The sequence below is a fragment of the Cervus canadensis genome, chromosome 10, assembly GCF_019320065.1.
Source record: "Cervus canadensis isolate Bull #8, Minnesota chromosome 10, ASM1932006v1, whole genome shotgun sequence".
In the NCBI taxonomy this organism is placed as follows: Eukaryota; Metazoa; Chordata; class Mammalia; order Artiodactyla; family Cervidae; genus Cervus; species Cervus canadensis.
This window is the reverse complement of record NC_057395.1, coordinates 60,364,179-60,387,973: the sequence shown is the minus strand read 5'-3', so window position 1 is coordinate 60,387,973 and position 23,795 is coordinate 60,364,179. Positions and strand designations below refer to the sequence as shown.

The 23,795-nt window shown below is 49.3% G+C and overlaps 1 protein-coding gene across 4 annotated transcripts; it reads right to left on the bottom strand.

Moving 5' to 3' along the window:
• Positions 1 to 7,032: 7,032 nt before the first annotated feature.
• CCM2L (CCM2 like scaffold protein) lies at positions 7,033 to 23,777 on the bottom strand. Of its 4 annotated transcripts, none has more exons than XM_043479958.1 (11): positions 23,671 to 23,777; positions 21,133 to 21,300; positions 18,854 to 18,937; positions 18,578 to 18,761; positions 17,280 to 17,746; positions 16,698 to 16,798; positions 14,666 to 14,861; positions 12,465 to 12,528; positions 9,969 to 10,098; positions 9,333 to 9,471; positions 8,082 to 8,217 (listed from the first exon to the last, which is right to left on the bottom strand). In XM_043479958.1, exons 1-10 carry the CDS (start codon positions 23,698 to 23,700, stop codon positions 9,369 to 9,371), a joined length of 1,527 nt encoding a protein of 508 aa, XP_043335893.1. In that variant the 5' UTR covers positions 23,701 to 23,777; the 3' UTR covers positions 8,082 to 8,217; positions 9,333 to 9,368. The 4 variants fall into 4 exon arrangements, with proteins under 4 accessions (XP_043335890.1, XP_043335891.1, XP_043335893.1 ...); XM_043479959.1 differs by having other exon boundaries at positions 14,666 to 14,801; XM_043479955.1 differs by lacking the exon at positions 16,698 to 16,798 and having other exon boundaries at positions 7,033 to 8,217; positions 14,666 to 14,801.
• Between the last annotated feature and the right edge of the window lie 18 nt (positions 23,778 to 23,795).

Below are 23,795 nucleotides of genomic sequence, written 5' to 3'. Positions count from 1 at the left end.
GTTACAGTCCAAGGGGTCACAGAGAGTCAGATATGACCAACATACTTACTTACCTTACTAGATGCTTAATAAAGACTATTGACTGTACTATTTACACATTGCTGTGTAACAAATTGCCCCTAAATATAACAGCTTAAAACATTATAAACAGTTATCTCACACAGTTTCTGTGGTCAGGAATCTGGAAGCAGCTTAGCTTAGTGGCTCTGGCTTGGGGTCTCTCTGAAACAGGCAAGGTAAACCTGGTCTACAGTCAAATGAAGGATTGAATGGGGCTGAAGAGCCATTTCCAGGATGATTCACTCATACAACTGTTGGCAGGAGGCCCAGAACCTCACTACATGAACCCCCCCCCCCCCATAAGGTTGCCTGAGTGTGCGTATGACATGATGGCTGGCTTCCCCTAGAGCAAGTGATTGGAGAGAGGAGGTGATGCATCACACTGGTCGCACAGGTCATCTCCATTCCATGTGGGAGTGGCCTACACAAGAGCAGGAATGCCAGGAGGTGAGACTACTTGGGGGCTTCTTGGAGAAGGAAGTCATTATGAATATGGGTACAGATTCTCTGAGCACTTGCTTTGTGTTGGATGCTGTGTTGGGCTCCAGGAGGGAGTATAAGTCACAACCAGTTCTTCCAATCCCCCTCACAAGATCAGGATCTGTGTGTGTGTGTGCATGTGTTGGAGATGGAGATCAGGTCAGGTAAACATTGAAACACGTGGGGTTGTAGAGTATGATAAATACTGCAATAACAGGTTTTTGATTGTTCTTCTGTAATTCATTATCATGGCACAATATTTAAGATACATCATGAAAAGAGAGTTTCTTTTCCTCCATATTTTACAACTGTACATTCCTCCAGCTCAGAGACAACAACTATTACCTATTTTGTATATCCTTCCAGAACTATGTATTCCATGCAGAGACACAAAGACATTCTCTGCCCTCTTTAAAGAAAAGGATAGCACCATCCAAAGTGCATTGTTCTGCATCTTGCTTTTCCTTTTTCCACTAACTTTATCCTGGAAACAATTCCACATCAGTACACAGAGAACTGGGCTTCCCTGGTAGCTCAGTGGTAAAGAATCTGCCTGCCAATGCAGGAGACGCAAGTTTGATCCCTGGGCTGGGAAGGAAATGGGAGGAAATGGCAACCCTCTCCAGTATTCTTGCCTGGGAAATCCCATGGACAGAGAAGCCTGGCGGGCTATAGTCCAGGAGGTCACAAAGAGTCAGACAGGACTGAGCAACTAAACAACAACAACACAGCTACTTCATTCTTATTTATGGCTGCATGGTATTCTGTTGTCTGCACGATTCCCAGTTTATTTAACCAGTTCTCTATCACTGAGCATTCGATTTATTTCTAATCTCTTGTCCTTAAAAGCAAAGCTGCAGTGATTTTCCTTGTATATTCATCATTTCCATTTTGTGAGTATGAATGCAGGAGACATTCCTGGCCGTGAAACTGTTGCATCGAAGGGTGTGTGCATTTAAAATATTGATAGATATTGTTAAGTAGGGTTTATCCAACTCGCCCTCCCACCCGAAACGTGTGAGTGTCTGTTTCCTCACACCTACCCACACTGTAAGTTGTCAAACTTTCCAAACTTTGCCAATCTAGTAACTGAAAAAGAAATGACTTCTCAATGCAGTTTTAATTTGCATTTTTCTTATTAGAGTGAGGTTGAACATTGTGTCACAAGTTTCAGAACCAATTATCTTTTCTGTGAACTGAAAAAAATAATTTGCCTATTTTTCTGTTGGTCTGTGGGTCCTTATTATTTATTTGAATGTTCTCTTTATACATCAAAGGCACTGTCTGCATGATAAGCTTCAGAAATAATGTTTTGGAACAAGCTGTTTTGAGACAGAAACGAGAAGTTTCTACCCCATGAGCTGCCAGGCTCTTCTGTCCATGGGATTTCCCAGGCAAGAATACTGAATGGGTTGCCGTTTCCTTCTCCAGGAGATTTTCCTGACCCAGGGATCAAACCCGGGTCTCCTGCATTGCAGGCAGATTCTTTACTGTCTGAGCCACCAGGAAAGCCTGAAGTTTTCTACAGGTCACATCATTTTCTGTGCATCACTGCAGGGCCACCCAAGGGTTAAGGGAGCAGCCATGCCATGTAATGTTCTAGAAGGTGATGCTAAGACCTGGTGGTGGGTTTGGAGGGAGAGGGGTGGGCTAGGAGGCCGTTGTGAGCCCTTGTCCTAGATGGAAAGAACTGTCTCAGAAGACAGCAAGCTCCCCAATGCAAGAAGTAGACAAGACAGGCTGGCTCAGCTCTAAAACATTTTGCCCTTCATCTGGAATGTCTGCGAATAGACAAGCCAGAAATGGGAGGACACAACAGTGAGTGTGTATGTGGTAAGTCACTTCAGTCATGCCCGACTCTTTGTGACCCCATGGACTGTAGCCCGCCAGGCTCCTCTGTCCATGGGGTTCTCCAGGCAAGAACACTGGAGTGGGTTGCCGTGCCCTTCTCCAGGGCACAGCAGTGGGACTGTCAATTTCTGATCATTTGCTGGTTACTGCATCTGGAACATTATTTAATAGCCATATAAACTCCTTAGAGTGAGGAGGCCAATGTTCATGAGGCCAATGTTCAAGTGCCAAATAAACAATTGTGAAGAATGAATGAAGGAAAGAATGGGTGATTCTAATCAAAGGATATAGCTTTACTGTCTCTCAGCTGATAGGAAACCCTCTTCCCCTCCCTCCTTCTTTGAACCTGCCCTCCTTTCTTCCTTCCTCTTACCGCATCTGAGCCAGTTCTTAGCATCTCTCCTTCGGTCCTTGTCCCAGCCCTCTCCCTAGGGCCCCAGGACCCAGGCTTTTCTCCTGTCCAAGCAGCTAGATTCATTTTTGAGGAAATGCAAGCCCATTAGCTCACTCCCCACTGCCTATACTTCCCAGCCTGCCCTTCTAGGGCCATCTCAGCCTGTCCACTCTTTGATTTTCTCCCCTAGAAGCCCTGCCCCTCACTGCACATACTCCCAAGTACCTCCCAAATAAATCATGGTCACATTGATTAAGCACTTACTAGTTGCTTTTGGGGTTTTTCTGGTAACTCAACTGGTAAAGAATCTGTCTGCAGTGCAGGAGACCCCAGTTCGATTCCTGGGTCGGGAAGATTGGCTGGAGAAGGCATAGGCTACCCACTCCAGTATTCTTCAGCTTTCCTGGTAGCTCAGACAGTCAAGAATCCGCCTGCAATGCGGGAGACCTGGGTTCGATCCCTGGGTCAGAAAGATCCCCTGGAGGAGGGTAAGGCAAACCACTCCAGTATTCTTGCCTAGAGGATTCCATGGACACGGGAGCCTGGTGGGCTACAGTCCATGGGGTCACACAGAGTCAGACACGGCTGAGCGACTGAGCCGCAGCAGATACACTTTTACATGGATTATCTTGTTTACGCTTCACAGCAAGCCATGAGACCTATGAGGCCAATGCGACTATTGCCCCATGTTATAGATGAGGGAAACAAGACCTTTAGGGGCTTACCCCAAGGTCACCCAACTGCAGCTGACAGAGTTGGGACTCAAAACCACAAGTCTGATCCTGGAGCCAGAGTGTTTAGGTGTCTCGGAGGGCGTCATGCTCCCCTGCCTGCACTCATGCTGGGCCCGCCTGAAGGGCTCTCCCTGCTCTCGTCAACCTGCCAAAACCCCGCTTGTCCTTCAAGGTCTCACTCGTAGGTCACCTCCTCCAAGGAGCTTTTTCCAGCCGCCCCAGAAAGCGCCGGTTTTTCACTCTTTGATTTTACAGTTGAGAATTTTGTGTCGTGATAATCTGGGGGCCACCAGGCTAGGAGTCCCCAGCAGGCAGGGATTATTCTGTGTGTCCTTCTAGAGTCTAGCACAATGCCTGGCACAGAGTGGGTGCTCTCTAAATGACACTGACTGGACGGTGGTGGTGCGGAACTCCTCCCCAACATGCAGCTGCGAAGGATTGCTAGGTGTCTCCAGGGCCCCCACATGGGACAGACTTCAGCGGCAGTGGCAGTTGGAGGCATTTTCACTGCCCACCACTTGTCCGTGGGGCAGCAGTGTCCTCAGGGGATCCAGCTGGCTGGGGAGTTCCATCCTTACACCACCCCTACAGGTCTTTGGGAATCAGCTGTCCCCACCCAGGGGGGTTTCCTGTCTTGCAGTGCCGGGAACTGAACCATGATGGGAAGTGACCCTGGCAGGGTTTCTGAAGGCTACAGGAGGAAGTGTGGCCAGAGTCCCCATGCTCAGAGCCTGGGTCACCTCAGCCCTCAGAAACCAAAGGGTTACGTGGCTTTAGTAAGAGGATAGTTCCGGGGTGGCTAGGGACTTCCTCAGGGTATGAGGGAAGTTGCTCCATCCTCAGAGCTGTGGGGTAAGAGCTGTCTCAGTGCCTCTCAGCAGCCCTGACTCTGTGCCAGGCTAGGACTGTGGCCAATTTCCAAGCCTGATCCTCTTGCAAATCTCTCCGGCCTTTAAGAGGGACCCCTGTCTCTTTGGTCTCTGCCCCTATTCAGTGGACTTCTCCCTCATGGCTGCCTCACTCAGGAGCTTACCAGGACACCCCATGGCCTCAGGTCCAAATACCTCAGCCTCTGATTAATGTATCCCGAGAGTAGGTAGACAGGATAGCAGAGCCAGTAGGGGCCTGGGCTCTGGGGTGAGCCAGATATGGGTCCAAATCCCAGCTCACTGTGGATCTTGGGGTCATTCACTTCACCGCTTTGAGCTCATCCATAAAATGAAGACAAATAAATTTGAAAACATCAAAATTAAAAATTTGTTCAATGGGAAATTTGTTCAGAGGAAGGCACCACAGACCAGTGGTTCTCAGTGTGGTCCCTGAACCATTAGTATCATCTGAGTACTTGTTAAAAATGTAAGTTCTTGGACTTCCCTGGTGGTACAGTGGATAAGAATCCACCTGCCAATGCAGGAGACATGGGTTTGACTCCTGGCCTGAGAAGATTCCACATTCCGCAGAACAACTAAGCCCTTGCGCCTTGACTACTGAGCCCAAGCTCTGGAGCCCATGAGCCACAACTCTGAGCCTGTGGACTGCAACTACTGAAGCTTGAGAGGCCTGGAGCTTGTGATCCACAGCATGAGAAGGCACCGCAATGAGAAGTCTGTGCACTGCAACGAAGAGCAGCCCGCATTTGCTGCAACTAGAGTAAGCCCACACCCACCAGCAAAGACCCAGTGCAGCCAAAAATAAATAAATAAATAAATTTAAAAACACACACACAAAACACAAGTTTTGGGGGCTTCACCCAAGATCACCCAAGTTCTTGGGTGATCCAGTGGTTAAGACTTTGCCTTCCAACCAACGCACAGGGTGTGAGCTCAATCCCTGGTTGAAGAGCTAAGATCCCACAGGCCTCGTGGCCTAAAAACCCAAAATGTAAAACAGAAGCAATATTGTAAAAAATTCAATAAAGATGAAAAAAAAAATTAAATAAGTAAATGCTAAAAACAAACAAACACACACAAGTTCTTGGGCCCCATCTCTGTTCTACTGAGTCAAAACTCTGGGGTGGGGATCAGCAATCTGTGTTTTAACGAGCCTTCCAGGAGATTCTGATGCATGCTAAAGTTTGGGAACCACTGCCATAAATAAACTTAATAGATGGGTAATGGACTAGGAGAAGATGTTTATAACAACAATATCCAACAAGGGATTAAAATCTAAAAGGTATAAGTTACTCCTGCAAATCAACAAGAAAAAGACAGGAAACCCAAAAGATAATGGGAAAAAGATATGAACAGATAATACTGAAGGGGAAGCCTAAATGCCGAACAAGTATAGGAGGAGGTTCTGAATCTCAGGGTTAAAAGAGAAATGCAATTTAAAGCAACATGATGTCACCTTACACCCAAATAGGCAAAAGGTTACAAAGTCAGATGATGGAAAAGTTGCTGAAAATGTGGGGAGACAGTATCCTTCACACACTACTGGTGCAGCTATTCTAGTGACTTTTAGCAAAAATGAAAACATATATACCCTATGATCTACTCTTGGGTATAGAGCCCAAAGAAATTTTCACACAGCCCCACAAGGGTCATGCACAAAGATGTTCATCACAGTGTGGTTTATGGTAAGAGGAAATTGGAAGCAACCTGAGTGTCCATCACTGGATGCTCAGATTGGAATATTTGCAGTGGTTGGATGTACTAAGTTAGGTTTTTACGCAGGAAGGAAACAACAGAATGAGTTTCTTACACAATACCATTTGTGTAATGTAAACGCACACACAAGACATTATACATTTTATGTCCAGGGACATATATCAACACATAGAGATGGGTACCCATGGTGGGGAGAAGAAGGATTGTGGAGATGTGTAGATGAAGTTTGGGGAATATAAAACAAACTAAGACATCAGTTCAGTTTAGTCAGTCGTGTCTGACTCTTTGCGATCCCATAGACTGCAGCATGCCAGGCTTCCCTGTCTATCACCAAATCCCAGAGCTTGCTCAAACTCATGTCCATCGAGTCGGTGATCAGAAGGGCCTTTTGTGGATCAGTTATGATGGGATAGTCATTTGCCATGAACTGATTATGAAGCAGGGAACTTGATGAATCCAAGCCCTAGTAATAATAATGATATTACTTTAACAATGGCGATAATAGTATCTACCTCATGGTAAGTACCTTGTGTCTGGCCATGTAAGGTTCTACAGATAAATTTTAGCTCTTCCAGGCAATTCTCTTGCCTCTTCTGAGGGCTTCTTTCAGCCTCTGAGCCTTTACTGAGGCTGTGCAAGTCTTGTTTTTATGCTGACTTTCCTCCCCCTCCAATTCTGTCTTCAGATTTCTTTGACTATCTGAGATACGATGGCTAATCTGCAGAATCTTTTCATTTGAACTTTGAGCATGGAGTCTTGCTGTAATAGAGCTGTGAGGGGCAAGTCCTATTTTCTCCTCCCAAACTGTGAGTTCCCTGAGGGTCTTCCTATATCTCACCCTCACCTCAGTTCATGTCCCATTGCACACAGGTAAAGACAGGTAAACTGAGTCAGAAAGTGTTCGATGTGGAAGGGAACAGCATTTATTGAACACTTATCATGTGTTAGACCTAGCACTAAGGTCTTGACCGTCAGTAATCCCTATGACCCCCTTGTGAGGTGGGTGGGGCCGACTTCCTGGTCAGAAGAGAAAATGGGAGAGGTGGAGAGGCTCGGACACCTATCAGACAGGGAGCCTAGCCTGTCCCGCTCCAATTGCAAGATCTGAACAAGCAACTCGTTCAGAGCCTTAGGGTCAGGGCTGGGACCCAGATCATGCACCTCTGGGTCGACTCTTGGTAGAAAGAAACCTCTATTAGATCTAAAGATCTAAGTCCATCTGCAAAGGGGAGACCCTGACTCTTAGAGCTTCAGAAAGACCCTCTGCATGATTTAGTATGGCCAGCGAGAGGTAATATCTAAGGGGAATCAGGAGACTCCCTCCAGTTTCTTCTTTTGAACCTCAGTTTCTCAAACTGTAAGATAGGAAAAGAGGTCTTCAGGCTCGGGGAATTCTTTTCTCAACCGGCCAGCAGGTGGAGCACACTCTCCACCCCTCGCTTGGCCTCCAGAAAGTTGCGGAGTCTCGAGTGTCCAGAGGCCGAACCCTCAAGAGAAGTTCTCCGCCCACCTCGGCCGGCAGAGGGAGCTGCTGAGCCCCGGTTAGAGTCCCGTCCCCTGCAGGACATTCTCGGTACTGCAGGGACCAGAGCTGGGGGGCCCGGTAGGGACAGACCCCCGATCTCCCGCCCCCCGCCCCCGGGCCCGGAGCGTGGAGCCCCAGGTTGGGTTCTGGGGAGGGGATCCTGGGGATGGAGTAGCACAGACAAGGGCGCGTGAGACTCAGAGGCGGGGGTGCGGGGCCACCCCTTGCCCGCCCTCTGCATGGAGGGCGGCATAGGCTACAGGTAGTTGTCTTCGGCCGCGTCGACCCCGCCCGGGGAGTCCCGGGTCTCTTCGTCCGTGCTTTCGTCATCGTCGGGGGCCAGCGCCTCGATGTCGTGCGTTATGTCTGTCAGCAGCCGGTGGAAGGCCTGCGCCTCCGGCCGCTGGGCGCCGTCGTAGCTGCGCACCGCAGACGCCGACGTGGAGCTCATGCTGCGCTTGATGCGGCCGAAGCTGTCGGTGAGGATGCCGCCCTCGCGGATGCCCACGCCTTCCAGGAAGCCTTCGAAGTAACCGATGTCCTGGTCCGGGATGAAGGGCCTCATCCCTGCAGGTCAGAGGACCAGGGTGATTCCTCGGGGTCGGCCCTTCCCCTCCCACCGAGGGATCACCTTCGCTGGAGGGTCAGATGCCCGCCCTGCCACTCGCTGGCTGTGTGGCTTTGCACAACTCCTTGACTCTCTGAGCTGGAGAATAATGGTACAGTGCCCTGCACACATTTAAATGCTCACTGCATGTTAGCTTATTCTTCTTATCATCATTATTTCGATGGTTATATTTCTATTTATTCGTTATGTGCTGTGCTGTGCTTAGTCGCTCAGTTGTGTCCCACTCTTTGCGACCCCATGGACTCAATAAGTAGCCTCAATAAGTATTCTGAGCCTTACTGTCCTCACCTGTAAAACGGAGGTAATTGCACCTGTTCTCTCAGGCTGTGAGGATTAAATAAGGTTCTTAGCACACACTGAGCAGCCCATTTGACTTCAGTTTTACTTCTGTCACTACTTACTAGCTTTATGACTTATGTACTTTGCTTTTCTAAGCCTCAGTTTTCTCATCTGCAAAATGGAGGCAAGTCATAGTTTCAACTCTCAGAACTGAGGGCCTTCAACTAGATGATCCTTTGGCACATGGTTAACTGTCAAATACATGCTAGCTTATTAAGATGATCATTCCTGGGACTTCCCTGGTGGTCCAGTGGTTAAGGCTTGGTCTTCCAATCGAGGAGGGGGTGCAAATTCAATTCCTGGTCTGGAAGCTAATATCACACATGCCTCAGGACCAACAAAACCAAAACATAAAAGAGAAGCAATATTGTAACAAATTGAATAAAAACTTAAAAAAAAAAAAGGATTATCATTCCTCTTTCTGTTATCATTAGCCCTCTTCACTAGTTCTATGGCCTTGGACAAGTTCCTTAGCCTCTCTGAACTTCAGATGCCTCATGGGGTAAAATGGGAAGCGTCATCCCCTCTCCCAGCTGTGCTGTGAAGGTGAAATGGTTACACGTGTGTTCTCTTTCCCAGCTCTGTGACTGCAGACAAGTCCCTTTCTCTCTCTGCACTTTGGTCTCCTTGTTTGTCTCATGGATCTCGTGATGCTGGCTTTATGGGAGGCCGAAGGGTAAAGAGTGAACACTCCCAGCCTGGGCAGGGGGCTCACCGAGCAGGAGGAACTTGCGCCGGTCTCCGTAGAGCTTCAGCAGGCCTGCGCAGTAGTCCTGGATGGGCAGCCCCAGCCGGTACTCCCGAAGCAGCAGCGCAAACTGCTGGATCTCTGGGGGCCCCAGCTTAGTCCGCAACTGTGGGTGCACCATTTGAAATTACTCCCCTGCCTAAAAGACCCAGAGCTGGGTGTATCCGGCCCAGCCCTCCTCTGAAAAGCTGCCCTCCTGGGGGACATCCAGACCCCTTGGGCTGCATCTAAGAGTGAGATGTGGACTCAAGCTGCCTAATTTCAAATTCTGGCTCCTTTACTGACCAGCTCTGTGATCATGAGCAGATGATAACCTCCTTAACCCTTGCTTTCCTCATCCGCAAAGTGAGAATAATGACAGCACTTCCCTCTTGGGTTGTTGAAAGATGAAAGGAGATCATACATTATAGGTGCTCAGAACAGTGCCTGGTATAAAGACAGCGCTCACTGCTAGCTGACATTCATTAAGGTCTTTCATGGCTGACTCCATTTACTCTCTGAACATCATACCCTGCCTTGACTTCTGAGGTCTTACACTTCAGTTATGCCCAGGATTGTTCATGATTCCTGAAATACCTGGCCACCCTGCCTGCCCCAGCTCACCGTGACCATGTAATCCTGTAACTGCTCGAGGCCCAGGCCACTGTGGTCGCTGCTGCTGCAGTGGGAGCCATGGAAAGAAGGTGTGGACGTGCCGCTGTAACAGGCTTCAAACGTGTCCTGGGAGCTGTTGCTGCAGGAACAGAGGGAAGGGGCCTCACTCCCCCTCTCCAGCTCCTCTCCATGTGGTAGGCTGAAGGTGGGAAGGGACAGCCACCCACGCCCTGGGACTGAGCCCTCCTCCTGGACCCCATTTTGGCCCTCGAGGTCTCCTGTGATCTGGCCCTGCACCACCTCTCAAGCCTTGTCTCACCCTTGCTGCTTAGGCTCAGGCCACCTTGTCTTCGTGCTTTTCTGATACTCCAAGTACCTCCTCACCTCTGGGCCTTTGCACATGCTATTACCTCGGCCTGGAATGCCTCTCTTTCCCTGTTGTTTGCTCGGCTAACTCTTCCTCATCATTGGATTTTAAAAGTCACCTCCTTGGGAGAGTTCTCCCTGATCCCTCCCAGAGGGTTAGACCCTCTGTCCAATATGATCACAAAGTCTGTAAGTCTACCCACAACACAGAGGCCTTTCCAATGCCCCCGCCAAATGTCCTTTCTAGTCACTCTGTCCCTCACATCATCTGTCACAGCCTCAGTGGCCTCCTGGCTGCTCCTCAGCCTCGCCAAGCAGATCCTGCCTCAGCATCCTTGCACCTGCTGTTCCCTCTACCTGGAGTGCTCTTCCCCCTTTTATCCATCAGGTCTCACCTTGGAGAGGCCCTCCTGACTCCCCAGGTGAGGCAGGGTTTTTGTAGCCACTCTCTGAGATTCTCGGTAGTGTTTCTTAATGTTGATGCTTATTGCTACTAAATAATGATTTCGTTGTCTCTTTGCCACACTTGCAAAGCATGCAGGAGCAGGGACCTTGATTTTCTCTGTTTGCTGAGTACCTACTATGTGCCGAGCACAGGTCTCACTCTTGCCTTGCTCCCCCTGTATCCCTAGCACACAGCACAGCACACAGGGATGCTGAGGCAGGATCCGCGTGGTGAGTCTGAGGAGCACCCAGGAGGCCACTGTGGCTGCGACAGAGGGTGTGAGGGACAGAGTGGTTAGAGAGGACATTTGGTGGGGGCATCAGAAAAGCCTCTGTGTCATGGGTAGGTACTCAATAAATATTGTTTAAATAAAAGTCAGCCTTGGGCTCTGCCTCCTGGTCTCTACATTGTTCCAGAACCATCATCAATGATTAGCTCCATAGAAGCAGTGTAAGCTTAGTGTGGACTCTAAGCCTACTTGGATTCAAACCCCAGGCCAATAACTTACTAGCTTCTTGACCTTGTGTCAAGTTACTTAACTTCTCTATTTTTCAATTTCTCTAGTTATAAAATGGGATGGTAAAAATTGGTGTCATTGTGAGAAATAGAGGCATTAGAGTTATGGACTAAGCAATAAATAAACAGTAGTTACTATAATGTTACTATGTTGATTTTTAAAATGAATTGCATTATAAAATAGTCCTTGGCACATAGCAAGTTCAAAAGTTACTCATTATCATGATTGTTGTCTCTCTAGCATACAGCAGATTGTTTAAGGACTGGCCTAAGGGTACACACTATTAGGCAAATATGTTGCTGCTAAATGGGGGGGGGGGGTGTAGGCATATATCACCAGCAGAGACTTCCCCTTGTCTAGCCAAAGGCTTTAGCAACAGAATTATGGTGACCAACATGTCTCACTTTCCCTGGGACTTTCCTAGTTTTAGTACTGAAAATTCCATGAACTGGGGAACCCCTAAATCCTGAGCAAACTGGGGTGGTTGGTCACCCAAAATGGAAGCCTGGACAATGTTCCCCACTGAGACTTTTTTAAAAACCCTATGTTTTCCAGTCCTGCTTATAGCTAGTTGTGCCCATGAGACCACGTTCTGGCTGACAAGATGTAAGCAGAAGCCATCAGGTGGAAATTTTAGCCAAGAATTAAAGACCTGCTGTGATGGTTGGAGTTATAACCATTATTTTGGCCCATGAGGTGATTTGGGGGATGGAAGCAAGTGTTAGGGAGGCTGGAAAGATACGTCTGGGCTCTTGATGACCACAAGGCCGTGAACTCCTGGTCTACTTTATGTAAGAGAGATGGGGAGGGGGAGGAAACTCTTGTTTAAGTGGCTCTTTTTTAGAGTTTTCTATTCCATGAAGCCAAAATGATTTTTTGGCATTAGTTGTGATTTTGACCTCTGCAGGCCAGTGAGTGTCTGGATGACTGGGGAAGAGTGGCACGGTCCTGTGGACCTAGTTTTGGGTTCTGGCTGCCCTGTCTCTCAGGGGTTCAGATTCTATCAGCTCACCAGAGCCTCAGGCTCAGAGCCCAGTGTCTCAGCACAAATCAAAGTGGAGTCACTTTCCCCCAGCCTCTCTTGCCCACAGGGCCCCAAGAGTGCCCAGAGGAGCAGCCCAGCTCGTGCAGGGACAGAAGGGACCAGAGTGGGGCCCCTGGCCAGGGCAGTACTCACAAGGAGCTGCAGCAGCTGAAGTCGGCGTCGTAGGCATAGGTCCCATCAGTGCGGCAGCTCTCACCTGGGGGCAGCAGACAGAGGGTGGTCAGAGGAGGCAAAGCAGGGACCAATATCCCTGGCTCCCCGAGGCCCCAAGCTCAGCCCCACCCTGGAGTGAAGACAGCAGCTGGAGCGGGGCTGGCCTTGTAAGTAATCGTACAGGAGTTAGCTTACACTGAGTGAAATGGGCAGCCACTGGAAGATTCTGACCAGGATTCCTGCCCCCACCACCAACCCAGAGACAACCTTGGCCAACCCACCTCTTCCTCCTGGCCCTCACCTTCCCCAAGGTTGGGACAACACCACCGTCCTGCCTACTCATTCATGGGGGCCTTGGGGAGAGCAAGCCAGGGAACAGTTGCAGTAGGGGCTGTAAGCCATATATGGTTGAGAGAGAGAGAGAGAAAAGACCTTTGAGGGGAAGGAGGTCAAGACCATGAGGAGATAAGAGCATCAGGGACAGAGAACTTGCTCTGTACCTGACCCTGTCGTCTCAGTGAATCCAGGTACTGGCCTCCCCCTGCCCATCTTGACTCACTCAGTGGCACTTCCTCAGGACACTCCCCTGACTTTCCAGGTTAGGCTGGTTTCTCATTATACATGTTCATACTAGAGTGTGTGGTTGCATTTTACTTGTGTAACTATTTCCTTTAAAGTAGGTTCTTTTTCTTAAAAAAAAAAACCAAAAACAAAAACAGGATTTCCCTGATAGTCCAGTGGTTGGAAATCCACCTGCCGATACAAGCGACATTGGTTCGATCCCTGGTCTGGCAAGATTCCACATGCTGTGGGGGCCACTACGACCACGCACCTTGAAGCCTGTGCTCTGCAACAAGAGACGCCATCACAATGAGAAGTGTGTGCACCACAGCTAGAGAGTAGCCCCCGCTTGCTGCAACTAGAGAAGGCCCACAAGCAGCAGTAAAGACCAGTGTGGCCAAAAAAATTATTTTTATTTATTTATTTGTGTACACCAGGTCTTCCTTGTGGCACACAGGATCTTTAGTTAAAGCATGCGAAATTTTGGTTGCAACATATGGGATCTAGTTCTCTGGCCAGGGATTGAACCGGAACCCCTGGATCGGGAGCATAAAGTCCTAGCCATTGAACCACCAGGGAAGTCCTTGCGTAACTATTTAATTACTGTCAGCCGATTTCAGCAATGCAAGCCTCCAAGGGAGGACCATGTCTGATTTTAGTCACCAGTGCATCCTGGCAATTAGCAGGAGCCGACACTCAGGTGTTCAAGAAATATTTGTTGAATTATTTATTTGTCCATCATCCCTGGGAGAGTCGATGAACTTTCTCAGAGTCTCAATAACCACAATTCCCACAGAGGGGAGTGCCTCCAAGAGGAAAGAGCCCACTCCCTGTTGCTGGAGCTATGCAAACAGGGACCACCCTGAGAGGGCCGTGGCTGAGGAAGTTCACTTTGGGGCCTTGAAGGCAGCATGGAGAGTGAAGCTGCTGCAGATGGAAGCTTTAGAATCAGGTGCACTTGGGTTTGAATCCTGACTCTGTCATTTGCCAGCTGTGTGACCTTGAGACATTTATTGACCACTCTGAGCCTTAATAGCCTCATCTGTTAAAACTGGGTTCATAAGCCTCAGACAGTTCTTTCATCTATTCAGAAAATACGACTTGAGTGTCTGCCCCTGGTCCTCCGCTAGGAACAGGGGACACAGTGGCAAACAGGACACATGAGGTTGTTATGAGGATTACAAAACGTGTGGCACATTGGGTCTGTGCTTGGCACATAGCTGGTGCTCAACAAATCTCTATTGGTTTCATTTTCATTCCAGCCCTTGACAGCATTCAAGGACCAGTCTTGAAATCTTGGTTTTGACCTAGAGTCCTAGTAGGGCTAGATGGCTCAGTAAACAGACAATGCCCCTGGAACACCAAAATACAAAAGGAGAGACAGTTCACCTCTAAAGGGCTTATTATAAAGCTAGGCTTGAGGTCATTATGAAATTGGGCATTTTATTTTAGCTATATATTGGGGGTACACTGTAATTGCTGTAGAAGTCAGGACCCCTAAAGGCTTTTGTTGGCCCCAGTCTTGGGACATATCACCCCCCACCCGGCCCCTGACCCCCACCTCCTCTGGCCTTTCGGGATGATTCACAGGAAGGTTGGCCAGGAATCGGAATACTCACTGCGGCTACAGAGCCACGGCCGTTCAGGAGTGGATGTGTAGTGGTAGCCGGCCCGGTCCACACACTCAATGCTCTGGTCCCCGTAGATGATCTGGAAGACTTGACAGATGAGGGCGCAGGACTCCTCGGCAGCATCCTTGTCCAGAGAGGAGGATAGAGCTCAGTCCTTCTTCCGTGATCAGGATGCCCCTGCTTCCTGAAAACGCAGTGTGAGCAGGCACACGGGGCACACACGCAACTATGGGTGACTTTAGATCCACTATGAGGTCATTTCCCATCAAAATTATATAGCCATGCTCTGGGTGGCTTTTAAAGAAATAGCCACTTACTGGTCTTTATAGAATCCCGTGACAACTGTAACTCTTGTGCTCTGAAAAGTACACACATGTACCCCCAATTTATGGGAGAATTATGGGCCTTCCTGAAGCTTATGCTAAATTAAACATTAGCATGCTTATGCTAAATTCAATTAAGTTTACATGTAGGAAGCTGAAGCCCAGAGACATAAAGTGATTAGCCAGGACTAGAACCCTGGTCTCCTAATACCTAGTAAGAGGAGGAAGAATTAAAGGTATGAAAATGTTAGGCTCAACATAGTTACTGTGCCATAGTTAGATGTGAGCTTCCTGGCACCCAGGGCAAAAACAGAAGGAGGATGAATATATAAGCTTCAGTCCCTGATAGAAGGAAGGCATTTAGGTTCTTGGATAAGATTTTTTTGAGATGGCAAATTTGAAGAGGAATTTGCCTCTTTGATTTACCTATTTAAGTAAGAGATACAGAAAGACAACTAATGAAGAGTCCATCTTCATGAAGTCGTTTCTTATTTTGTGCTTCTGAAAAAGTCAGCCCAGGGTGTAAATTAAAATGTAACCTCAGGACAGGCATTTTGGGATGAGGGAGTGAAACTGTCATTAAACCAGGGTTGATCCTTATAATAACCCTATCAAATGGACAGAGAAGAGGGGATCCTTATTTTATGAGAGTGGATAAGTGACTCACCTAGGCTCACATAGCAGGCTCATGGCTTTGGTTAATACTGGCACGCAGGTTTTTTGACTCTTAACTCCTGTACCCTTCTTGGGACCATGATGCCACAGATTGGAGGCCAGAGGCTCAGATACTCCCGGAAAACAAGCCTTATTTATTTACTCATTCTACAAATTATTACTTATTTCCACTGTGTGGCAGGCACCGGGATGGGTTCTGGGGTCTCAGAGGTGAATTGGGTAAAGCCTAAAGCCCTCACAGCATAGTGGGATAAACAGGGCACACTGGCACCTATGCCTAGAATTGACTTTCTTGGCTCTTTGCCCTGCTGCTTCCTTCTCTCTTCCACATTTCAGTTTAAAAGGTACAAACTCACTTTCCCTCTGAAAAATGAATCTCCTTCCTCTTTATCATTACAAGTTGCCTGTTTTTTTCTTGGTCCCCATCACAACATATTGTAATGTATTACGAACTAATCAATCTACTCAATATATTTATTGAGCAGCTAGGAAATGGCAACTCACTCCAGTATTTTTGCCTGGAGAATCCCATGGACAGAGGAGCCTGGTGGGCTACAGTCCATGGGGTTGCAGAGAGTCGGACATGACTGAAGCGACTTAGCATGAACACACACATATGCCAGGCACTTTTCTGGGTGCCAAGGATAAATGAGAAAGTGTCTCAAGTCAGCTCCATAGCCTGAGTTTACTGGTTACTATCCCCCTTTCTTTCTAAAGAGGCACCGTGTCTATTTTGTTCACCACATGGGATTTATATATAGGGGGAGTTCAAGACCCTGGGTCAGAGAAAAAGCTTACAAGTCTCAGGGTTTGAAGGTGTCTGCTAGACACTGAGTTCCCTAAGGGAGGACACTAATAATGTCTTATTCATTTCTGTATCCATGGCACCTAGACCAATGCCTAGCAGAAGCTGGTACTCAATCAACATGGTCAAATAAATAAAAGCAAGGGTGAATGTGCTGGATAGAGGGTGGGGCAAGAATGGCAGGAAATCTTATGCTTTGGGTGATGACCATTGTTACCAAGAGTACAGGCTCTGAACTTTGGGTCCCAGTGTTAAATCACAGCCTGCTTCCTGCGTGACCTTGCACAAGTTGCTTAGCCTCTGTGTCTGTTTCCTTCTCTGTAGAATAGGAATGATGGTAATATTTGCCTCTAGGGGTTAACGTGAGAACAAAATGATTAATGCTGGTTTCCTGTCTGGCACAGGTCGGGCACTCAATTCGTGCTGGTGATTACTGTCCTCATGATTGTTACTGTGGTACTGCGGAGACTGACGACTTTGGGGAAGGAGGAGGGCTGGAGGAGAGATTAGATCAAGTCTGGGCCATTTTGAGCTTTCATCCCTCCGGGACAAGTAAGGGGGAGGTGTCCTTGAGGTGTCCGGGAACTGGAGGGTAGAAGTCTTTTGCCTTTACGGGCACACAGTACCTGAAATCCTGGATAGTAGGGCCAAAGGAGGGAGATGAAAAGGGGCGGGGGGACGGGGCAGTGGGGGCGGAGTATTCGGGGAGTGGGGCCGGAGGGCTGGGGGAGGTGGGGGAGGGGGGTGAACACGCGCCCTGGAGGCAGGGTGCAGGGGCGCAGGGTGCCCTCGGGCTCACCCTGTTGGCCACAGCCAGAATGACCAGGTTGCAGTAGGCGTCGGGGCTGGGGTCCTGCGGGTCGAGCGGGTTGGGGCCCGGGTGGCGCCGCTCCCAGCTGCCACCGCCGCCGCCCGCCTGCCTCCGCTCCCAGCTGCCGCCTGGCTTGCCCGCGCCGCCGCCGCCGCCGGCGTGCCGCCGCTCCCAGCTGCCGCTGAACGTCTGCCGCCGCTCCCAGCTGCCCGACGCCCGCGCCCCGGCGCGCTGGCGCTCCAGGCTGCCGCCGCCGCCTCCGCCGCCCCCGGCCCGGGCCTCGGCGCCTGCGCCCCCGCCCCACGCCATCCGCCAGTCCAGGCTGCAGATGGTGTGGCGCCGCTCGGTGGTGCCCACCCGCCGCTTCTCGGGCGCCACGCCCGGCGGGCCCGGGTCGCGCCCCGCCCCGCCGGGGCTGGCGTCTACGCCGGCTGGCACCGGGTCCACGCCCAAACCTAGGAGAGGTCGGGTGGCCGTCAGAGAAGGAGATCCATGCTAAGCGCCCCCTCTCCCGAGGCCAGCTGGGGGTCCTGACCCGCCGCTGCGGGATGGGGGTTTGGGAGTGAGTCCCCCGGCCCCTGTGCTCAGGTCGCAGCCCTGGCTTCGAAGTCTGGAGGCCCGACCCCGCCTCATTCCGGGTCCCTGCCTTTGGACCCCGCCCCACCCTCAGGCTCCACCCCTGACCTGACAGTTCCCACCCATCCCACCCTATCCAGACGCCCCTCGCCTCGGACCCTGCCGTCTGGTCTGAGTAGTGGTCAGGCTATCGCCTCCCTCTTTACTGTTAACTCTGGCCCTGTTCTTGGTTTCGGGAACCTCTCCTCGAGCCCAAGCTTCCCTTCAGCCCCGCCCCTCGCCTCAGGCCCCGCCCCTAGCTTGGCAGGGTCTCACACCTCCCACCTGGTATCTCAGCCGCGAGCTCCGCCCCCCAGTGTAGGGCTCCGCCCCTAAATGAGACTCCGCCTCTTGCCCCAGGTATCCTCCTAGCCTCAGAGCTTTAGTACCCATTAATCACGCCTTCAGGCCTCAGAATTCTGGCTTCTCCATCATTTCCGAGATGGTGGGTCAGGCCGCCCTCCTTCAAGCCTCAACACTGGGCTCCCTCTTCTTGCAAACAGCCGTGCCCTATCCCTAGTCTCGGGGTAGTTTGGTCAGGCCTTTCCATCACCCCATTCCCCAACCTCAGGCCCCGCTCCCGCCCCAGGCCACGCCCATTCCTAGGTGTCAAGCCCGTTCTCTACCCCTTCCCCTCCCCGCCCTGCCCCGCCAGGCCCCGCCCACCGTACCGGTCTTCAGCACCAGCAGGTGCAGAGCGTCGTCCTGCAGGTAGGAGGCGGCGGCAATCTCGTGCGTGGGGATACGCAAGATAAGCTCCTCGTTGTCGCGCCAGGTGAGCAGCAGGCAGCGGGCCGACAGGCTCAGGATGCTGTCCTGCTCCGCCGTGGTCTTCAGCGGCAGCTCCTTCAGCTGCTGCGGGGTGGGTCGGATCTCCTGAGTCCCGGTGGCCACGGGTGGGAAACGTAGGGGACCAGACCCTGTCCTCCCCTCTCCCGGCGCCTCACCCTGGCCGTGTCCAGCAGCTGCAGGAGCTCGTCCCGGCTGGAAGGGTTCAGTGAGGAGGTGACCCAGGTGAGGTGGCCCAGGAACTGTATAGAAATGGGAAGGGGGTGGGGGTGGTGGGAGAAGGGCAGAGAGAGGTCACCTTGAAGCCGCGGAAGACCCTGACCTCACTGACACCGTGAGGGTAGACTGAGATAGAAATATCTGAATTAATAATAATGGCTTGGTAATAACTGTTATTAAAGCAATCCTAGGAGCCATAGTTCTGCGAGTTTTATGCACTCATTCATCCTTACTTTGAGGATGAGAAAACTAAAGCACAGTCAAAATAAATAACCTGCCCAGTATTATCTATAATAAAAAGGGTGGAGCTGGACTCCACACACCAGAACCCACACTCTCACTGCTAACTTATTTTTGCTAAAATAAGCTTATTTAATGAGCATACAGTTATTTAACTATGGCAGAAGCAAAGGTCACTGTAATAGCTTGAAAGAACAGGCCACTTGTAATTTCCCACTTGGCCTGAGTGGCTCCTGTTCACCCCAAGCACCTGTGTCAACAGGTCACTGGCCTTCTTTATGATCTTGTTGCAGAAATTAAGTGGGAAGGGAAGAATATTGTATCAAGTTCGTATATTTTGACAGAAAAATAAGTAAATAAATCATTCATTCTTACTTATAGCTTAATGTTATCACACTTAAATGTCATTAAGTGTAAGAATCAACTTTTTTCATCATTTTTAGTTTTGTTCTTACAAGTGAATTCTACCAATCATACCATTTCTTTTATTCTCTATAAAGCTTCAGTCCTCAGTTTTTTAAGTGGAATTGTTAGCTTGTCCATTTATAGCGTTGCCAGATAAAATACAAGATGCCAATTAAATGTGGTTTTCATGTAAATAACTAATTTTTTAGTTTGTTTTTAAAGTAATTTTAGTCTTACGTAACATTGGGGATATATTAATACGAAAAAATACTCATTGCCTACCTGAAATTCAAATTTTTAATAAAAACTTTATTGAAGTATAATTGATTTACAATACTTCAGGTATACAGTCAAGTGACTCAGCTGTATACATATATAATATATATATTCTTTTTCATATTCTTTTCCATCATAGGTTATTACAAAATATCAACTATATTTCCCTGTGTTATACAATATGTCCTTGTTGTTTATCTATTTTATATATAGTAGTGTGTGTATGTGTTAATCTCAAACTCCTAATTTATCCCTCCCCCTACCAAAATTTAAATTTAACTGGGTGCCTGTTTTTGCTAAATCTGACACTCCTACCCCCATATCGATCTTCACTGGGTAATGAGGATTCTCCACTGCTCCTTCATGGTGTGCATGAAATAGAAGTAAAGCCCTTGAGTTGGCCCAAGTCCCTGTGACTTGCAGAACTGGCTTCCTTTAATCTGGACACCATCCAAGTAGCAGTAATGTCACTGCAGTAAAATCTCACAAGACGGACTGGCTTTTCAGTGCACAGGGCACCTTCCCATCTGCTCTGCCCTTGGGGTAGACTTTGAGCCCCATGTTGAGATGGGAACACTGAGGCCGAGCAGATGGAGGTCACTTGCTGAGGGTTCCCAGCATAATGCACGTGCAAGGCTGGGTTGACTCCAGGTCTCTTTCCCCTAAGCCTCCCCTGTGTAAACAAGGCTGGTCATAGGCTGGTGGGCAGGAGAAGTAAAGTCTTTCCTGATGGGGTCCAGAACACGCCACCCTAAAATATGGCACCTCAGCACATTGACTATTTTAAGCTGAAGGAGTCAGAGGAAAGGACAGAAAGAGGAAGGTCATTCAGAATTCCCCTACATCATCCTTCTTCCCTGAAAGCAGGAGATAAGTCTCCCTGGTGAAAGGTACCCTCTTTTCAGAGTACCAGCAGGAAGGGAGACCTCCTTATCACCAGAGACAGGGAACTGAGGGCTGAGAAGTCTGTATAAACAAACCTTGTTCCTCCTTTACCATATACTACCCCTACTCCGAACCCCTCTGCCTTGTCAATTCTTCACAGATTTATTGTTTCTTTGTCAAAATGTATAAAAGATTCCTGCTCTAGTCACTTCTCAGGGTCTTCCATTCTCTCCCTGAACATTCTCATGTACATGTGAAAATTTAATAAAATGTGCATGCTTTTCTCCAGTTAATCTTTGTTCAGTTTAAATTTCAGACCCAGCCAGGGACCCTAAGAGGGTTGAGGGAAACGTTCCCCCTAATCTGTTGTCCCCATATCCTTCCCACCCCTCCCCTCTCTTCCCACGCATACCTTGACCTCTTTCTCCAGATAGTCACAGAGCAGAATCTGAGGGTCGATGAGGTAGTCGGGGGGATAGAGGGGCATCGAGTGCAGGGGACGGCGGCTCACACTGCTCCGACAGGCTGCCCGGCGTGCAGCCTTGGGGAACACCAGCCTCCGGATGGGGGACACAAAGCCCTGGAGGGGGCAAGGGCATGGGGGTAAAAGCAGTAATAATAGCCACTGACTTGGTCTTCTCCAGCACCAGCACTTAGACGCAGCCTTTTACTTGTATTATCTAATTGAATTCTGACAAAAACACTGCAGGGAGGGGCAGGTTACCTCTGTGATTTCCATTTTACAGATGGAGAAACTGAGCCTCAGAGAGAGCTAGTAAGGTTACCAGCTAGTGGCTGTAGAACCAATAGTTCATCCTGGGCAGTCTGGCTCCAAACCTTCATTCTAAATACCCAGATGAGGGAGTTTGGGGGAGAATGGATACATGTCTATGTATGGCTGAGTCCCTTTGCCGTTCGCCTGAAACTATCACAACATTGTTAATTGGCTAACCCCAATATAAAATTAAAAGTTTAAAAAAATAAACACCCAGGTGACAGTAGGAACCTACCCAGGCTGGGTCAAGTACAGAAAAATATTAACATCCAGTTTGGCTGAATGGTAGGTGCATAGGTATTTATTAAGCTATTTTCTGTGCTTTCCTCAATATTAGAAATGCTTGATTTCTAATTAGCATAATCCAGTGGGCACCTGCATAAATATGGCCTGGATCTAGATTGAAGGAGCAAATTCTAGGGCCTCAACCCAGCCCAACAGAATTTAAACTCCCAGGAAAGTGTGAGCACTGATCTGGAACAGTGGTTCTCAGTGTGTGGTTCCTGGGTCTCCACCACCAGCAGTAGCAGCATCTCCTGGGAATTTAAGAGAAATGTACATTCTTGTGCTCCATCCCAGACCTATTGGATCAGAAACTGGAATGAGACCCCCACGATCTGTGTTTTAACAAGCACCCCAGGTGATTCTGATGCCCAATTCAAGTTTTACAATCAGTATCATGGAGCCTGGATTAAATACAAGGAAGCTCTGAGGAATGAGATCAAGCAATCTGGGAACAGGCATTCCAAGAAGAGGGCACAGCATGTGCAAAACCCTGGGGGCTGCAAGGGCTGGATGAGCACAAGCCTGGAGAAGATGTATTATAGCCATTTCACTGTAGCCAAATGATGAGATGAACAAGTCATAGAGGGCTTAAATGTTGGCTGTGGAGCCAGGACTTTATCCCATCTATGGGAGTATGTGTGTATGCCTGAGTGGACCGGGCAAGTAATTGTTTTGTCTGTGGCCCTGAATGGTCCAGCCTTGCCCACTTCTCCAGCTTCATCTCACTGCCCCTCACTCCTGTTCTCTGGCTCTAGGGCCATCTTTCAGTTCTTCCTACGTGCTATATTCCTTCCTCCCATGGAGGGCCTTTGCACACACTGTTTCCCTGCCTGAAACACTCTTTCCTACCCCCTTTCCTTCCACCTATCAGCTCAGGCTGACCAGTCTAAGGTTTAACATTCTCTCAGCACTGCATATGGAGCCTTTTGTGCAATTTTACATTAATTGCTTTAAAAAAAAATTAATAGCTGTCTCCCCCACTAGGCTGTGAGCTCCAGGGAGGGAGCAGGGACCTTGTCTGACTTTGCTCACAGTACATCATCACCAGCACCAGGCGTGGTGCGTGGCACATAATATGTACTGAATAAATATCTGTAGAAGGAAGGAACAAAGAAGCAACAAGCATCTATGTCTTGGCTCCCTTCGGAGCCCTCATAATTCACATGGGAGCCTTTTCAAACAGTTGAATCTTGGTTTCCTGGAGGAGGAGGGCTTGGTGGGGATGGGGGTGGGAGTTGGAAGCCCAGAGGCTTCCTGGACCTCAAAGACAAACAGGTGAGATGCCCAGAGAACCAGACTAGAAAATTTCTGAGAGTCAGGAAGAAGTAAAGATCTAGGGGGTTGGGGAGTGACCCTCAGGCTGAGGCCTTTGGAGCAGAACTGGTCCCTGTATAAAGATGGGGAGAGGGCAGGCTCAGCTAGAACCTGGCAGGAGGAGGAGGTAGGTGTCCCAAGCCCAGATAGGCCACCTCATAGCACAGACTTGCCCTGTCTGAGGTCCTTCTCTCTGATGAGGCAAGGAGCAGGGGGATGGGTTTGCTGGGTGTCCGTTTTTCTGTCTGTCCTTCAGTCTGAGAAACTTCCTGAGGAACACCAGAGAAGCCGGTTGGGAGTATCTCCCAGACTAATCTGGCTGGCTGGATTTTCCTGGAAGGTACCTGTCCGTCTGTTTTTTCCTGGGATGGCAGAGGCCACTAAGAGCAGGGAGACTGGTTAGAGACTTTGAGCCCAAATGTCTGGCTGCCCAAGGGTGGAGAGGAAGGTCTTTCCAAATAAGAAGAAAGGTGCTCCTGACGCCACTCACTGCCCATCACCCCACCCCCAGGCTTCTCATTTCTCTAACTCTGGGGACACTTCTCTACCCCGAGCCCTTTCCAAACCCCCACCTACCTTTTTCCCTTTCTTGACTTCATATTCCATGGTGAAGCGTCCCCTCCGCTCCTGCCACCCTCCTGGCCACCCCTCCACCTTCTCCCCCCACGCAGTTCCTTTGTTCTTTTTCCTGCCTGGTCGGA